Here is a 13,600-nt window from a genome sequence, read left to right as displayed (position 1 = left end):
GGGGGAGTGGGAGGTATTGCAGGTGGTTACTCCAAAGAAGAATTAGGTAAGGAGATAGCAAAGAAGGAGCTCACCATCTTGCCTCTAGGCTCATGAGGGATGCCTAAACCTAAACTGAGAGGAGCTCTCCAGACCACAGGGACAGGTGACTGGCTGGACTAGACTGGCCATAGGATGAAGGTAACCCTTGTAGAACACTGAAGCTCAACTATGGGAGGCTAACAAGTCTTCAGAGTAGACGGATAATGATACTCACAGGTCACAGGAAGCTCAGAAACAACTCACTACCTGATTGGGTTAAAGCATAGAACAAAATGGACTTCTCCTGGAAGCCCACTCCCCTTTGAGTCTCTACTGTGTTCTTGTTACTGTCCCCCCCCCCCCAAGTAGACTTAGTAACATCTATTCTTCCCCTCCAAACCCTCTATTTGTGCCATCATTACTTCATGACCACTGAAGGGCAGGAGAATACAGCTGTGATTGTAAGAGGAAATAGATCATTGGGAAGTTGTTTTTAAGAGCAAACACTCTGTTTCTTTAACACTTGAGGGCCATGCAGAGGAAAAAAAAATGTCCGACTCAGAATTTTAGTTGGAGAACAAGCATTAAGTCTTTAAAAGAGGCTCTGGAGACTTGCAATGTTCAGGGTACTCAGGACATCTTCCTTATTCTCCAATGGGATTTTGTTTTGAAATCCAAGTATAGGATTAATTATCTTGGAAGACTCTAATCTCTACCCTCGTGTTTAAGAATATGAACAGGGGGACATTTTATCATTATGAAAAGAAGAGAAAAATCTCTCTGACAAGTGAATGCCTTGAAAAATAGATGTTAGTACTAGCCAAGTACCTTTTCTTTTTAGAAATATTGAAATTGAATATTAGACTTGAAGCCTCTGTCTACTACACTCCCACCTAATGCCACACAAATAGAACTTGAGGAACAATTTCCAAGACAAAATACTATATGAAATATCCACTTGTTCCCCTAGTGGGAAATTTCCTTTTATAAAAAATCTTAGACTCAATCATTTCCTAATGCGAAATTACAGATTTTTCAAATTACCATATAAAACTGCAAAAAAATTACACTTGTGGCCACAGAAGAGATAGCGCACACTGTCAATTTGATTTTAAAAGACATACATCTCTTATACTACCTGTCATTTTTATAATGCCTTTTACAAATTTAATCAATACATTTTAACATTCTATATACTTTAAGTGCAATATACAATAAATATTCAAGTTTCATCTTAAACATGCCTTAGCCTTTAAATTGTTAAAACTGCAGTGCCCTTTCAATCTACTTACATAATGTCATAAAATATACATTTCAAGGTAAATGAAGTCAGCTACTTCAATTTAGTCCCTCAAACTGGTAGTAAATGAGAGGTTAACACTATGGTGCCAAACCCATTATTGAGTAAATTTAGCACCTTGGACAGCTCTGTAAAATCTTTATTGCTTTCCTGACCTGTTCCTCATGTTCTGTCTCTGTGTTCAGTGGCTCTCAGCTCTGATTGAAAGGCAATATATTAGATCCCCAACACAAACACGCTTGGGGGCTAGTTCCCTGGGAACGCAATGACATGGAGGTGAGAGCAATTTTCTGGTCTCTGAAATCCAGGCACCTTGCAGGTCTGTGGCACTAACTCGCGGAGGACCCAGGAATGTCTTTCTTCCTCCCCATTTGCACAAATAACTAACAGAAACCTAATCAAGTTGGCAGGGCTAAGCAAATGTGGGTCTCCCTAAACCCCCAAATCTGATACTGTGGTGAAGGATGTTTTCAGATAGGTGAAGTCTCATTTAAGGACATAGCTTTCTAGACAAGAAATCTACGTCCATTCTCCTTGAAATTCGGGTGATGGCTTGAAGTGACATTATACTGATGCCATGCCTGTGACCATGTGCTGAGTTAGAAAATCAAGCCCCACCATCATGAATCAAAGACAGTGATACTGAGAGCTGAAAGGATCCAGTGCGAGGGGAGGGGGAAAAATCTATGTGCGTCACTTTCAAAATGGTGAAATGATGACCAGCTTCTGGTACTAAATAAACTACCAGGTTGATAAAATCACTGAAAAATTTGGTCACCAAAAATGAAAGCAGTTTTTCAGATTTGTAAGATTTTTCTATGATTTTGGCATTCTTTCTGAACTCACACCCTCCCTCATTTTGTGAAATTAATGAAAATAAAAAGAGTGGCTACAAGCTCCGATTACACTGCTGGAGGCTGAAACTCACCACTTTTCTATACTGCGCCATGAGTTTGACAAACAGAAGATTTGTGTGTGTGTGTGTGTGTGTGTGTGTGTGTGTGTGTGTGTGTGTGTGTATTCCTTTTCATCCCAAAAAACAAAAGGAGAGTAACACCTTCCCAGCAGAGCCCAAACATTGAAATAAATGTTTATTTGCCGAAATATGTGACCGTGGACACAGAGATGGTGAATCTTTTAACAAGTGAAAATAAGTTGGTGCTGTTTTGTTTTAATTTTTCCTCAGAACCAGATAAAGCCATGAGGTTTTGTGGAAACCGTACTGGCTGCACTTGATCTGGGCACCGAGTTTAGTGGTCACGGTCAATTATTAACTGCTGTGGTGGTATACTACTGCAAACAAAAAGTGGGGAATTGTCTTGTAGCTTGTATTAAAAAGTAAAGGGCTGATTTTAGATGTATTGGTTCAAATTCCATTGATTATATTGTTCTCTGTACCCACTGCACTCTGTACCCACGACAAATGACTGAATTGTTTAAGAAAAAGGGAGGGAGGGGGGGTCTGGGAGCTTAAGATACGCATCCGTGTTTATCGGGAAGTAGAAACTCCCCTATCTCATTTTTGAATTTAGGACATTACATATGTGATAAGTAGTTACTGCACTATGACAACTGTTTTATCTTATATTGTGGAGAATTTCAAATTGAAAAAATGCTAATATATATCTAAAAGCTTGTCATTTAGAGAAGTTGTTCAAGGATTTTTGAAGAGGCTACGGTGACAGCGAAATGAATGCAATTACAGCCCTATTTTCTGATCAGTGTCTGGAGCATATGAAAATTGAGCAGCGCTACTTTCCCACTCTGATTCCAAGGCCCCCCGATTTTAAAGTTATACTTCTGTTTGCAACTTTATACCAACGCTGAACTATAGTAAACAGATCCGAGAAATCACCTCTCTACCTTATATTCTTGCAGGGGTTTCTTTGCTGATCCCCTCCCCCCATTTTTTTTAACCAGTGCCAAGATCAGTGTTGCTATCGCCTATTCCTCATGCCAGTGTAGATGGATTTGTTGACAAATCAGGTGACCTGGAGAAAGAATGACTTAATGTCTGTCCAAATGTGTGTTTTCGTAGAATGCCCCCATTGATTAGACCCATGTAATCCAAACATGGAAGCCAATCTTAGTAAAAAGAGGGAGTTATTTTTTTTCTTCAACTTGAATGAGAAGTAAAGCACCTAGGAGGAGAACGAGTGAGCAACAAAGAAGAAACACAAATGCTACAGAAACAGCAAAGAATTGCAGCATAAGAAATCAAGGCTACCAGTCATGAATACTGGCACAGTGGGGGCTTCTAGGGATGGGAGACTTCCCCAGGGCCTTTGATCGGCATCGTATTCCTTCAGGGGTCAGCTTCTTGACCATGCCCTCATAGCTCTGCCATACAAGAGAGACAAACAAAAGAAGCTTAAGGCTACATGCTTCCTTAGTGGCTGAAGATTGATTGGACATTCCTCGACAATGACCTGTCTGATAAGGTCATGGTTTCTAAAATAAGCAATTAAGTACAAAATAAACACATCTTAGGGATTCCTACCATGTACTGAATGACATCGATTATAGTAATCTAGCAAATGACCATGCAATTGTATTCAGCAATAAACATATGAGTGCTTCATCGTGCCTATGGCAGATGGCTGAGTGATGTATTTTATCTTGCAGTACCAGTGAGTCTCACCTTTTGACTCAATTAAGTGTGTATAGGAACAATGACAAATTGGTGACTTAACACCATTCTGGGGAGCCCCAAGCTACTGCTTTTACAACTGTGCCTTGGCAAAGAATGGCCAGACGGATGGCGATGGTATAATGTGAAAGATAAAGGACACTCTGCTACCCTTCAGAAGCCTACATCTATTTTTTTTTCCTTGACAGGAAGTGATCCTTAAAAGGGCTGCAGATCTTGTTGAAGCTCTGTACGGGATGCCCCACAACAACCAGGTGAGTGTTCCCTGTCTCTAACTTAAAGACATGCTTCCTCGTGCAACGAAACATCTGAGTCCTTATCCTATGAGCAAGCATTTTTTTTTTTAAATTATGAAAGCAGTACTTATGTGTTGAGAACCTAAGGATCTGGGATGTGACATGTCACGGAGCTGCTCAGCCCTTCCTGCTTTTGCAAATCTTCTATTGCCTTTTCTACTGAATCACTTCCCTTTCTGGAAAAAAAAAACGTGCTCCCTTTAAAGAGGGATCGTGGCTGGGAATGTGCTTCAGGACTGAAGAAGAGAGCTACTGCGTTTTATTTTATTATTTCCCGGCACATTTAGGAGAAAGAAGGGTTTAATTTCTTTTCTTAAAATATAGAATAAGGCCCAAATCCATGCTTTATCGAGCAACCGTATGCAAAGAACTGAAGCCCCTAAGGAACCTAGACTGGCCAATCCCACTCCTTCCCCTCCTTCCCTGAATTCACTACTCAAAAAGCAGCTGTACACATCCTCAGACGTCGGCTTCCTTGCATGGAAGTAGGGAACATGAATTGCAGGTCCTAAGTTCCCATGTGTGGAGGAGAAGGGAAATCCCACAGTGCTGTCATACACTGTCAACAATAGGCTGCAGTCAAGCAACTGGCATTCTGGGTCTCAGCTCTCTAGAGAAGTGAAATGTTTTAGAGTTAGCATTTTGCCTTTCACAGCCTCAGTTTCCCCAGCTACGATGTGGCCAGGATAGTGAAACTTGACATCACAGGTGTGTCACCCAGGTACAGAAAAGTAACACAGTTGACCATTGAAGGCTCTGCACATGGGATTTGTCAGAGAGGGAGCACAGAGGGGATGCTGGGAGCCGCCGGAGTCAGGGTCGCTCACAATCACGTGCCTTTCGCTTTTCAGGAGATTATCCTGAAGAGAGCTGCTGACATCGCAGAGGCTCTGTACAGCGTCCCTCGCAACCACAACCAGCTCCCGGCCCTTGCTAACACTTCGGTCCATGCAGGGATGATGGGAGTGAACTCCTTCAGTGGACAACTGGCTGTGAATGTCTCCGAGGCATCACAAGCCACCAATCAAGGTCAGCAGCCTGCTCCTTTCCCTCCCCTCCATTTTCCCTGCCCCTTGACAAACCCAAGCTCCCACCCCTGCCATTTACTTGACATCAAATAATTTAAAAAACAAAACAAAACAAAACAATTTTTTTTCCCAAAAGAGATTCTTCACTTGTGTGTATTGAGTATTATTGTAGGATCTTGTTTCTAGTTTCACATCTGGAGACCTAGTAGGGGGCTAGAAAGAATGTGTGCATGCATTCAGCCATCTCCACATCCAACTTTTCACCATAAATCATGAATGACAGATCACAAAGAGGGATGGAATTAAAGTTCTCGTAGGCCACAAAACATCACTCTTGCCCAGGGAAGAGGGACCTGTTAACTCGGGGGAACATCTCTTAGATTGGGATTTATTCCTGCTCCCAAATGATAATTTATAGGCCCTGCATTGCCACTTCTCACAGCTCTGCTAAGTATTTATGATCTCCTAAGAAATGTGTCTTTGCTAGCTTCCCATTTTAATCACAGAGATAGCACCACCAACCCATGCGCATGAATCATCAGGTCTTTTCCCTCTCGGTTGCAGTGTGTATGTGTGTGAGGGGGCAGGGGTAATAACGGAGATATTCCTCCCTAATACCCCAGGTCTCTCAACAGTGCACCATCTGAATGCTCCCCTGACCCCTGGTTTTCCCCCTGACTTTTCAGGTTTCACCCGCAACTCAAGCAGTGTGTCACCACATGGGTACGTGCCGAGCACCACCCCACAGCAGACCAACTATAACTCTGTCACCACGAGCATGAACGGCTATGGCTCTGCTGCCATGTCCAATTTGGGCGGCTCCCCAACCTTCCTCAATGGCTCGGCTGCCAACTCACCCTATGCCAGTAAGTAGGTGTACGTCCTGAGTCCTGTGTGTTTCCCTTGCGGAGCTTAGCACCATGCAGAGAGGCCAGCTGGGCATGGCTACTTGGTACAAGCCCCACCCCCACCCCCAGCCTGCCACCCTCAGTATTTGAGCACCATTCTCTCCACCAGTGATCTCTGCATTCCCACCTTGCACAAAAGTAGACACACGATGTCATCCCAAGAGCGCATGCTTATGATCAGACAGCAATGAGGTTACCACCCACTTCTAGAGGTTACTATCCGGAGGCCTCTGGTTAAGTCCTCCCCATGCCTCATTATTCTCATCAGTAAGAGAAGAATCATTAAGACCACACCTCCACCAGTGCTGGGGAACCTAGATAAGATGATGTTTGCCAGAATCTGGTCCTCAAGCCTGGCACAAGAGAGAGGCATTTGGAAATCTAAGTCAGTACCCTGATGCTGCAACACTAGACCACCCTCTTTAAATAACAGAACTTGTTTTCTGATATTTCTATTTTCCTTTTTGTGCATAATATACTCTTAAAAAGAAAAAAAAAACAGATCCAGATATGATTTTTTTTTTCACAAAAATCTGGACGGATAAAACACCCTTATATACACACAGAGAAAGAATAAAGTAGGAACAGTAGGTACCCTGTTCCTACCTTAAAGAAGTTTAGCTTAAAGGATTTGTTTGGACACACCACTTCAAATGTACCTAAATAACGCAGTAAATTAGCATCTTTATATATAAATACATACATCTAAGGCTCCTCAGCAAACTGGCATTTCCTTTATAAAATGTCATAGACTCTGTTCCCAAAATCTCTTGATCTCCGTCTAAGGACCTTTCCATAGATGTCCAAGTTCGTATGGAACATTCCAGAGAGTTCTTCAGATGTATAAAATGCAGCGAGATGCATAGACATTTGAAGAGAAACAAGGCTGGGTTGCAAAATGAAAACATATTCATGAATCTTAGCTTAAAGTACAGAAAACAGTGCTGTCCCTGTACTGATGTGTGGTTTGTGACTAACAGCTTGAAGGTAAACAGGCCATCCTGGCCCTGAGCTATTTCTGAGGGAATTCTTCATTTAGAATTGGCCATTTGTAGAACATATAAAATTTGCCATATAGTCTGCATGTACCAATTCTGTGTACCAGCCAACATTGGGGTCAGTTTCGCATTAGGTTTTGATTTATTGAAGATCCATTCCTCAGCATTCTCCTAGCTACTCAGTCAGAAAATGTTTCAATCATGACCTGAAAATTAAAAGGTGGCATTCTTAATTAAATCAATAAGCTAATTGCTATATGGTAGTGATTCAATTTAGGGGCTGGAGTTGATCACCTTCCCGGGCCTGTGAGGACACCCAGTGACTTCTGCCTGCGATCACATCTGTCAGTCTGAGAAACTTTGAACATTTAATTTCCATTAATTGATTTCCTCAGCGCTCACAAATATAGTATTAAATTCTGAAATAGACCCTCAGATGGGATGGTTTATCTGCATAAATGCAAATAAAACAATAAACAGAGCACAGCTGATTTGAATTTTTGCCTCTGTAATATTTAATTATTCATAAACCACTCATGTTGAAAAATTCTGACAGAATAAAAAATAAAATAAAACAAGACATTCTTCTGGTGAACACACTTTGTGGTGTGGCTGCTAGTAACTAATAATGCCGTAACAAATGGCAATGTTGCGCTATATTTCACCCCTTTCTTGTTAACTGCGCCCCCAAACTCCCCACCTCTAAATACACATAATGATCACATTTGCCAACGAGATTAATTGCCTTCCTCAGTGAGCCAGCAGGAATTCAAGTCTAAGAATATTTAAAAATCAAACCTCCAGTGCAGGAATTTTGCAATTTAAATGGGTGTTATTATTGAGCGCATTTCCGCATTTACAAACCCTAGGAGATGTGTGTTGGTCTCATTAAAAGAAGAAGTACAGTCTGGCAAATGTTGGGGAGAACTCTGAGGTGTAGATGGGGCCTCCCTCTCCATCCTCCTCCAGGAAGCATTTGGCCCATTTGGACCCATTGCTGCCTTGGGCTGATGACAAAAGGCCATTTCACCATGATGGCAACCCTTGCCTATGACTGATTTGGTCCCTGTATCTCAACCTTGCCAAAGCTATGAGGCCTAGCACCTGACCTAGACTGCTCTTCAGATCTGGTGGACTTTTCCTTTTGAGGATGATCCCTTTGCAGGAAGTGCAGTGGAAAGAGTACTATGTTTGAGTTGGATTCACTACAAGCCAGCTGTGGCCCTTGAGCAATTCTCTCAACTACTTTCCCAGTTCTAATTTGCTTATGTGTTAAAAAAAAATCAAGTGTCCATAGGTGTGTGGGTTTATTTCTGGGTCATTGATTTGATTCCATTGATGAACCAGCCTATTTCTATGCCAGTACCATGCCCTTTTTATTACTGTTGCTCTATAGTACAGCTTGAGATGCAGGATGGAGATTCTTATGGGAGATCTTTTATTGTACAGGATTGTTTTAGCTATTCTGGGTTCTAGTTTTTCCATAAGAAGTTGAGAATGGAGACCTGATAGGCTGTGGTCATACGGTGGAGAAGGGAGGTCCCTTCTGTCAGAGGTCTAAAGGGGGAATGTAATAGAGCAGAAGAGGGAGTGAAGGTAGAAACAGGAAAATACAAGCCAGGGGATAACAATCGGGATGTAATCTGAATCAATTATAATAAATTAAATTAAATTAAATTAATTAAAAAGGTCATAAGCCCCTAGCCTTATGTTATTCTGTCAATGACAAGATGACAAGATTTTAAAGGATCTTGTGTATCACAAAACAATATGTGATGTTTATTAAATAAACAATATAGGAGTATCTAGGACGTAGGGGAAAAAGGAAGGCTGTGCATGAGAAAATTAGCCTTGACGCTGTGCAAAGCCTCCTGAAGCAGCCAAGATAGCCAGAGTTTTCTCAGGATGAGTTGTCTGAATCCCCCATGACAGCCAGGCAGGATTTGCATGAGTCACAGCCCCTGCTATAACCTCACAAACGTTTGTGGAGAGCTCCATAGGAAGTGAAAAGAGAGACTTTGGAGCCTGGGCTTAGAGTTATGCATTCCCCGCCGATGTGGCTCATGGTGATTTTCTGGTTTACCTGGCCTTCTACCTATTGGAGTCTGTGGTAGAACACCCAGGGCCAGTCCTATTCTCCCTTATAACTTCTTGGAGAGAAAGGAGGCTTATCCATACCTCTGCCTGCCTGAGCCTTAAGCCGCGGGGCTGGCTTTACATTTAATGCCCCTCTTTTCCTCGCAGGTCCCATTCCTTCAACGGTGGACCATGCCTGCTAAAACTAGCCTCCCCCTGTCTCCTCTGTACCCCCCTCCCCCCAGATGCTATGTTAGCACCATATTTAAGACAGAGGTGGAAAGCTTTCCAGGGCAACTCATTGTGAAGTCCTCTCCCTGGTCGCTTCTGCTTCCCTAGAGATGGCTGCTCTTGCCCTGATCCCTCTTGTGCCACACCGGTTCCTCACACGGAAATCAACTACGACACTACTGACTAGCACACCACTGGGCACGCAATAGGCCCAGGATAAACTCACGCAGGTCACGCTAACTTGAAGGAAGCACATGCTAAGTATCAATTGTTGCAACTGGGCAGCGTCCGGAGAGTTCAGGGAGGGTCTTGCCCAAGAACGGTCACAGCAGAGTGGCCGGGACAGATCTACACAAGCCCCGTCACTTCTGGATGTAACTCTCGTCTCTCATTGCTGTTCTCAGTTGTGCCATCCAGCCCCACCATGGCCTCGTCTACGAGCCTCCCCTCCAACTGCAGCAGCTCCTCGGGCATCTTCTCCTTCTCACCAGCCAACATGGTCTCCGCCGTGAAACAGAAGAGTGCGTTTGCACCAGTCGTCAGACCCCAGACCTCCCCACCTCCCACCTGCACCAGCACCAATGGGAACAGCCTGCAAGGTGAGCTCCAGGCCCAGAGGCCTGGGATTTCAGCCTGCGGAGGTCTGAACAGGTGTCTCACTGCTGCTGGGAGTGTGTGGTGTGGATGGCGGTCAAGCCCTGGGCCCACCAGCTCCTCTGTGCCCTAGCTCCTCCTTGCCTCTGTGTTCGTATCTCTAGTCCCAGGTTCTAGTCCTGCTCCTGCCTCCTCTGTGACAGTGTCTGAGACATCCTCTTTCCTGCCTCAGGAGCTCTGCTCAGGCTCAGTCGTTGCCTGAGAACACTGTAGCCATTTTCTAATGCCTCCATGTCTCTTTCCTCCTTCTCTGTTGTTGCTTTTATTAGACCAGTGTTTTGTAGATACTATCATCTTATCCATGGCAGGGTCTCTCCTAGGATGGGCCTTTCCCTGAAGTAGGTCACTCAGCCTTTTCTTTCTGTAGCTTGTGTCAGGATGAGGCTGTGTGAGGAGGTGACAGGGATGGGGACAGCCACAGTCCACTCAGAGCCTCTCATGCACCAGTATTACAAACATCAAAGACCTCTTTGGAACCACTGGAATGTTCTGGTTCATATTAAAATGGCTTATCTCCTTCTCACTACACAATATGAGAAGTGGCAGAACCATCCAGCTTTGAGCTGTCTTTCTCATTCATCGAGGGAGGAAAAAAAATCCAACTTTATAACTATGCCTGCTTTTTTTTTTCTCACATTCTTCTTATGTGAATAGGATTGGCTTTGGGGACCTCGTGTGTCCCTTGCAGCAGGATGATGACACAAATGCTCACAGCCCCTACCTTAAAGAAGAGAAAACTCAAGGTAGCTAGCAGGAGCAAAATTGCTTAACTCCTCCCATCTGGTGTGTGGCAGTCACCGGCTTCAAAATCAGGTTAAAAATTCATCTGTTTTCAGAGCCTAACACTTTCCAAGAATGTATCCCAGATTTCTAAGGCAGCTTGCAGGGAAATAAGATCAATAAAATAATCAGCCACCATTTATTGAACACCAAACAATAAGTCAGGTGCTCTTCTGTTAAGTACAGGGCTGGCTTTATCTGTTTAATCCCTACAATGTCCTGATGAGGTATGGGGCCCTTAGATCAGCACAGTACCAGATGATGGAGCTTAGGGAGGGCGAATACAGGTCACAGACATCAGGCAGACCGTGGAGGTGGAGGTGAAGAAAGCCCCATAGGATTCTGTCCTTAATCCTTGCCCTGCACAGCTCACCACAGAGCCTCAGCTTCAGTGGCCAGCATGTCCCTCATAAAGGGCAGCCGTGGAGGTTAGAGAGTGGGCAGAAGGGCTGTGACACACCTGGGATTTCCTAGCTTTATTTCTCATATGGAAGTGTATGCCCCATTTAACATATTAGACACATATTATATTCTGGGTACTTTCTGCCAAAGTAAGCACACACTGATTCTCCCAAGACTCTCAGAGTTCAGTATTACCTTCAATGTATAGAAGGGTACATTCAAACTTAGTTTACTCAAGGGACATAGTGAGGACACACCGGAGTCGAGACTGAACCTAAATGGCACAACCCCAGAGACTAAGCGACACACCGTTATTCCTCTCCATCTCCGGCAGAACTTTTTTTTTTTTTTTGAACATTCCTCAGTACCTCTGGGCAGATGGTTTGGCATAGCAGAGTCAGTACCTATAATAATTGTCCATCAATGAGATATATACTTACCAGTCCATCATCTTAAAGGAAAGAGGAAAATGCTTTACTCTAGAACTACATTTCAGGCCAGGTAGACAAGTTAGGAAATACTCTGTCTCCTCCTAGTCATGTCAGATTTCACTCTCTACCAGCTAAAAAAAATAAATGTCTCCTCTCATTATTTCTCAAGCTCGAACAACCAAACTTTCATATAGATCGGAGTCATGATGTGATAAGTATGGAGAGGGTAAGGTTTTTATTCTTTTAAGCTGTCAGTATAAGCTTTGGTTAGTGTATTAGTTGGAGTTACTATTGCTGTAATGAAATGCCATGACCAAAGCAACTTGGGGAGGAAAGGGTTTATTCAGCTTACATTTCCACATCATTAAGAAGGTCATCATCAAAAGGAGTCAGGGTAGGAACTCAAACAGGGCAGGAACCTGGAGGCAGGAGCTGGCGCAGAAGCCATGGAGAGGTGCTACTTACTGCCTTGCTCACCATGGCTTCTTCAACCTGCTTTATTGTAGAAACTAGGGCAACCAGCCTAGATGGCACCAACCACAATGAGCTGGGCCTACCCTCGTTGATCGTTAATTAAGAAATTGCTCTACAAACTTGCCTACAGCGCAATATTTTGGAAGCATTTTCTCAATTGGGTTCTTTCCTGTCAGATTACTCCAGTTTGTGTCAAGTTGACACAAAACTAGCCAACACATTTACAGCTGATATCAGGAAGAGGATGCAAGGAGGACTGTGATTAACAGCAAAGGGGCATTGACCTTAGAAGGCATGGGCTGTAACCAAGACATACTGCTATACATGACTGTGCCTTTACCATCTAGTTGGACGTGTCCTTGATGGGACATTATTTCTGAACTCTCCTATAATCCATATTGTTTTGTTCCCCCAATACTGTCATATGCTAACTATCTACACTTTGAAGACATGACAACAGTGGAAACGTGAATGGGAAAAGATAATTTTAATTAACCAAGATCACTTTCCTGACACTATTTCTCCAGCCTGCATTCATGAAGGGTTACCCTGGAACCTGCACTCTCATCTTACTACATTCTCTCCAGCAGGGCAGGGAGACCTAGTCATAGGCCAACTCCGCCATTTTTTTGTTCAGAGTTCTTTTGCACAGATCTTAGACCGTCCACTGGGAAATGTGACCTGACAGTGGATTTTCAGACATGGCTCATTTTTCTCTTTTCCCACGGAAAAAGGACTTAGATGGTCTCCAGAGATGGGATAAGGATCTCAGCATTGTTCTGTGCCTCCTCTGTCTGTTACGACCTATGGTAGTACATTCACATTAACTCACCCAGTTCAGAACTGTGATCATTCATACAGATAGGGCAAGTGAGTAAGAAAGAGTTGGTTAAGGGCATTGACCATGTAAAGAAGACTAGATGTGTTGAAACACACATAAAGCCTCTCCTCCTACATAGATAGGACACATTTAGACTGTTTACATTTTTAAAACCCCCAACTATGACTGTTAAGTGAACAGTCTCCATTTGGTGAAATCCTGATCATTCACCACCCCTTTGCTTGGAGGAGAAAGGCACATGCCTGAGTGCGGTGATGAGGATGGAGTGGGGGAGGGCTTGCTCCCAGCCTGGCTTATGCACGGACATGAGGCTTCCTCCCTACTGCCCTTTCAGGTGGCTGCAGAGCTCATTTACTTTATAGATGTGTACACGGACGCATGGAGCTGAGATGACTTGTCCACAGTCATTCAGTTAGCAGATAGAAGAGCCCTGGGCTTGGCCCTCAAGCATTCACTCTCTTCTGTTAGCCTACAGGCTTCCTTGCCATGTTATACTTGAGCCAGCAAGTT

At 43.6% G+C, this 13,600-nt stretch overlaps 1 protein-coding gene across 7 annotated transcripts in view; it reads left to right on the top strand.

The window, feature by feature from the left end:
* EBF1 (EBF transcription factor 1) overlaps positions 1-13,600 on the top strand; it is a 395,401-nt gene that overhangs the window by 374,046 nt on the left and 7,755 nt on the right. For all 7 annotated transcript variants that reach the window (XM_084763355.1, XM_084763354.1, XM_084763353.1 and 4 more), the window contains 4 exons: positions 4,160-4,225; positions 5,119-5,296; positions 5,982-6,161; positions 9,913-10,107. In XM_084763355.1, coding sequence (XP_084619481.1) covers positions 4,160-4,225; positions 5,119-5,296; positions 5,982-6,161; positions 9,913-10,107 — 619 coding nt within the window. The remainder of the gene's footprint in view (positions 1-4,159; positions 4,226-5,118; positions 5,297-5,981; positions 6,162-9,912; positions 10,108-13,600) is intronic.

Source organism: Acomys minous (genome assembly GCF_964271855.1).
Source record: "Acomys minous genome assembly, chromosome: 16".
Classification (NCBI taxonomy): Eukaryota; Metazoa; Chordata; class Mammalia; order Rodentia; family Muridae; genus Acomys; species Acomys minous.
The sequence above is the reverse complement of the archived record's forward strand: the minus strand, read 5'-3'. Positions and strand labels throughout refer to the sequence as shown.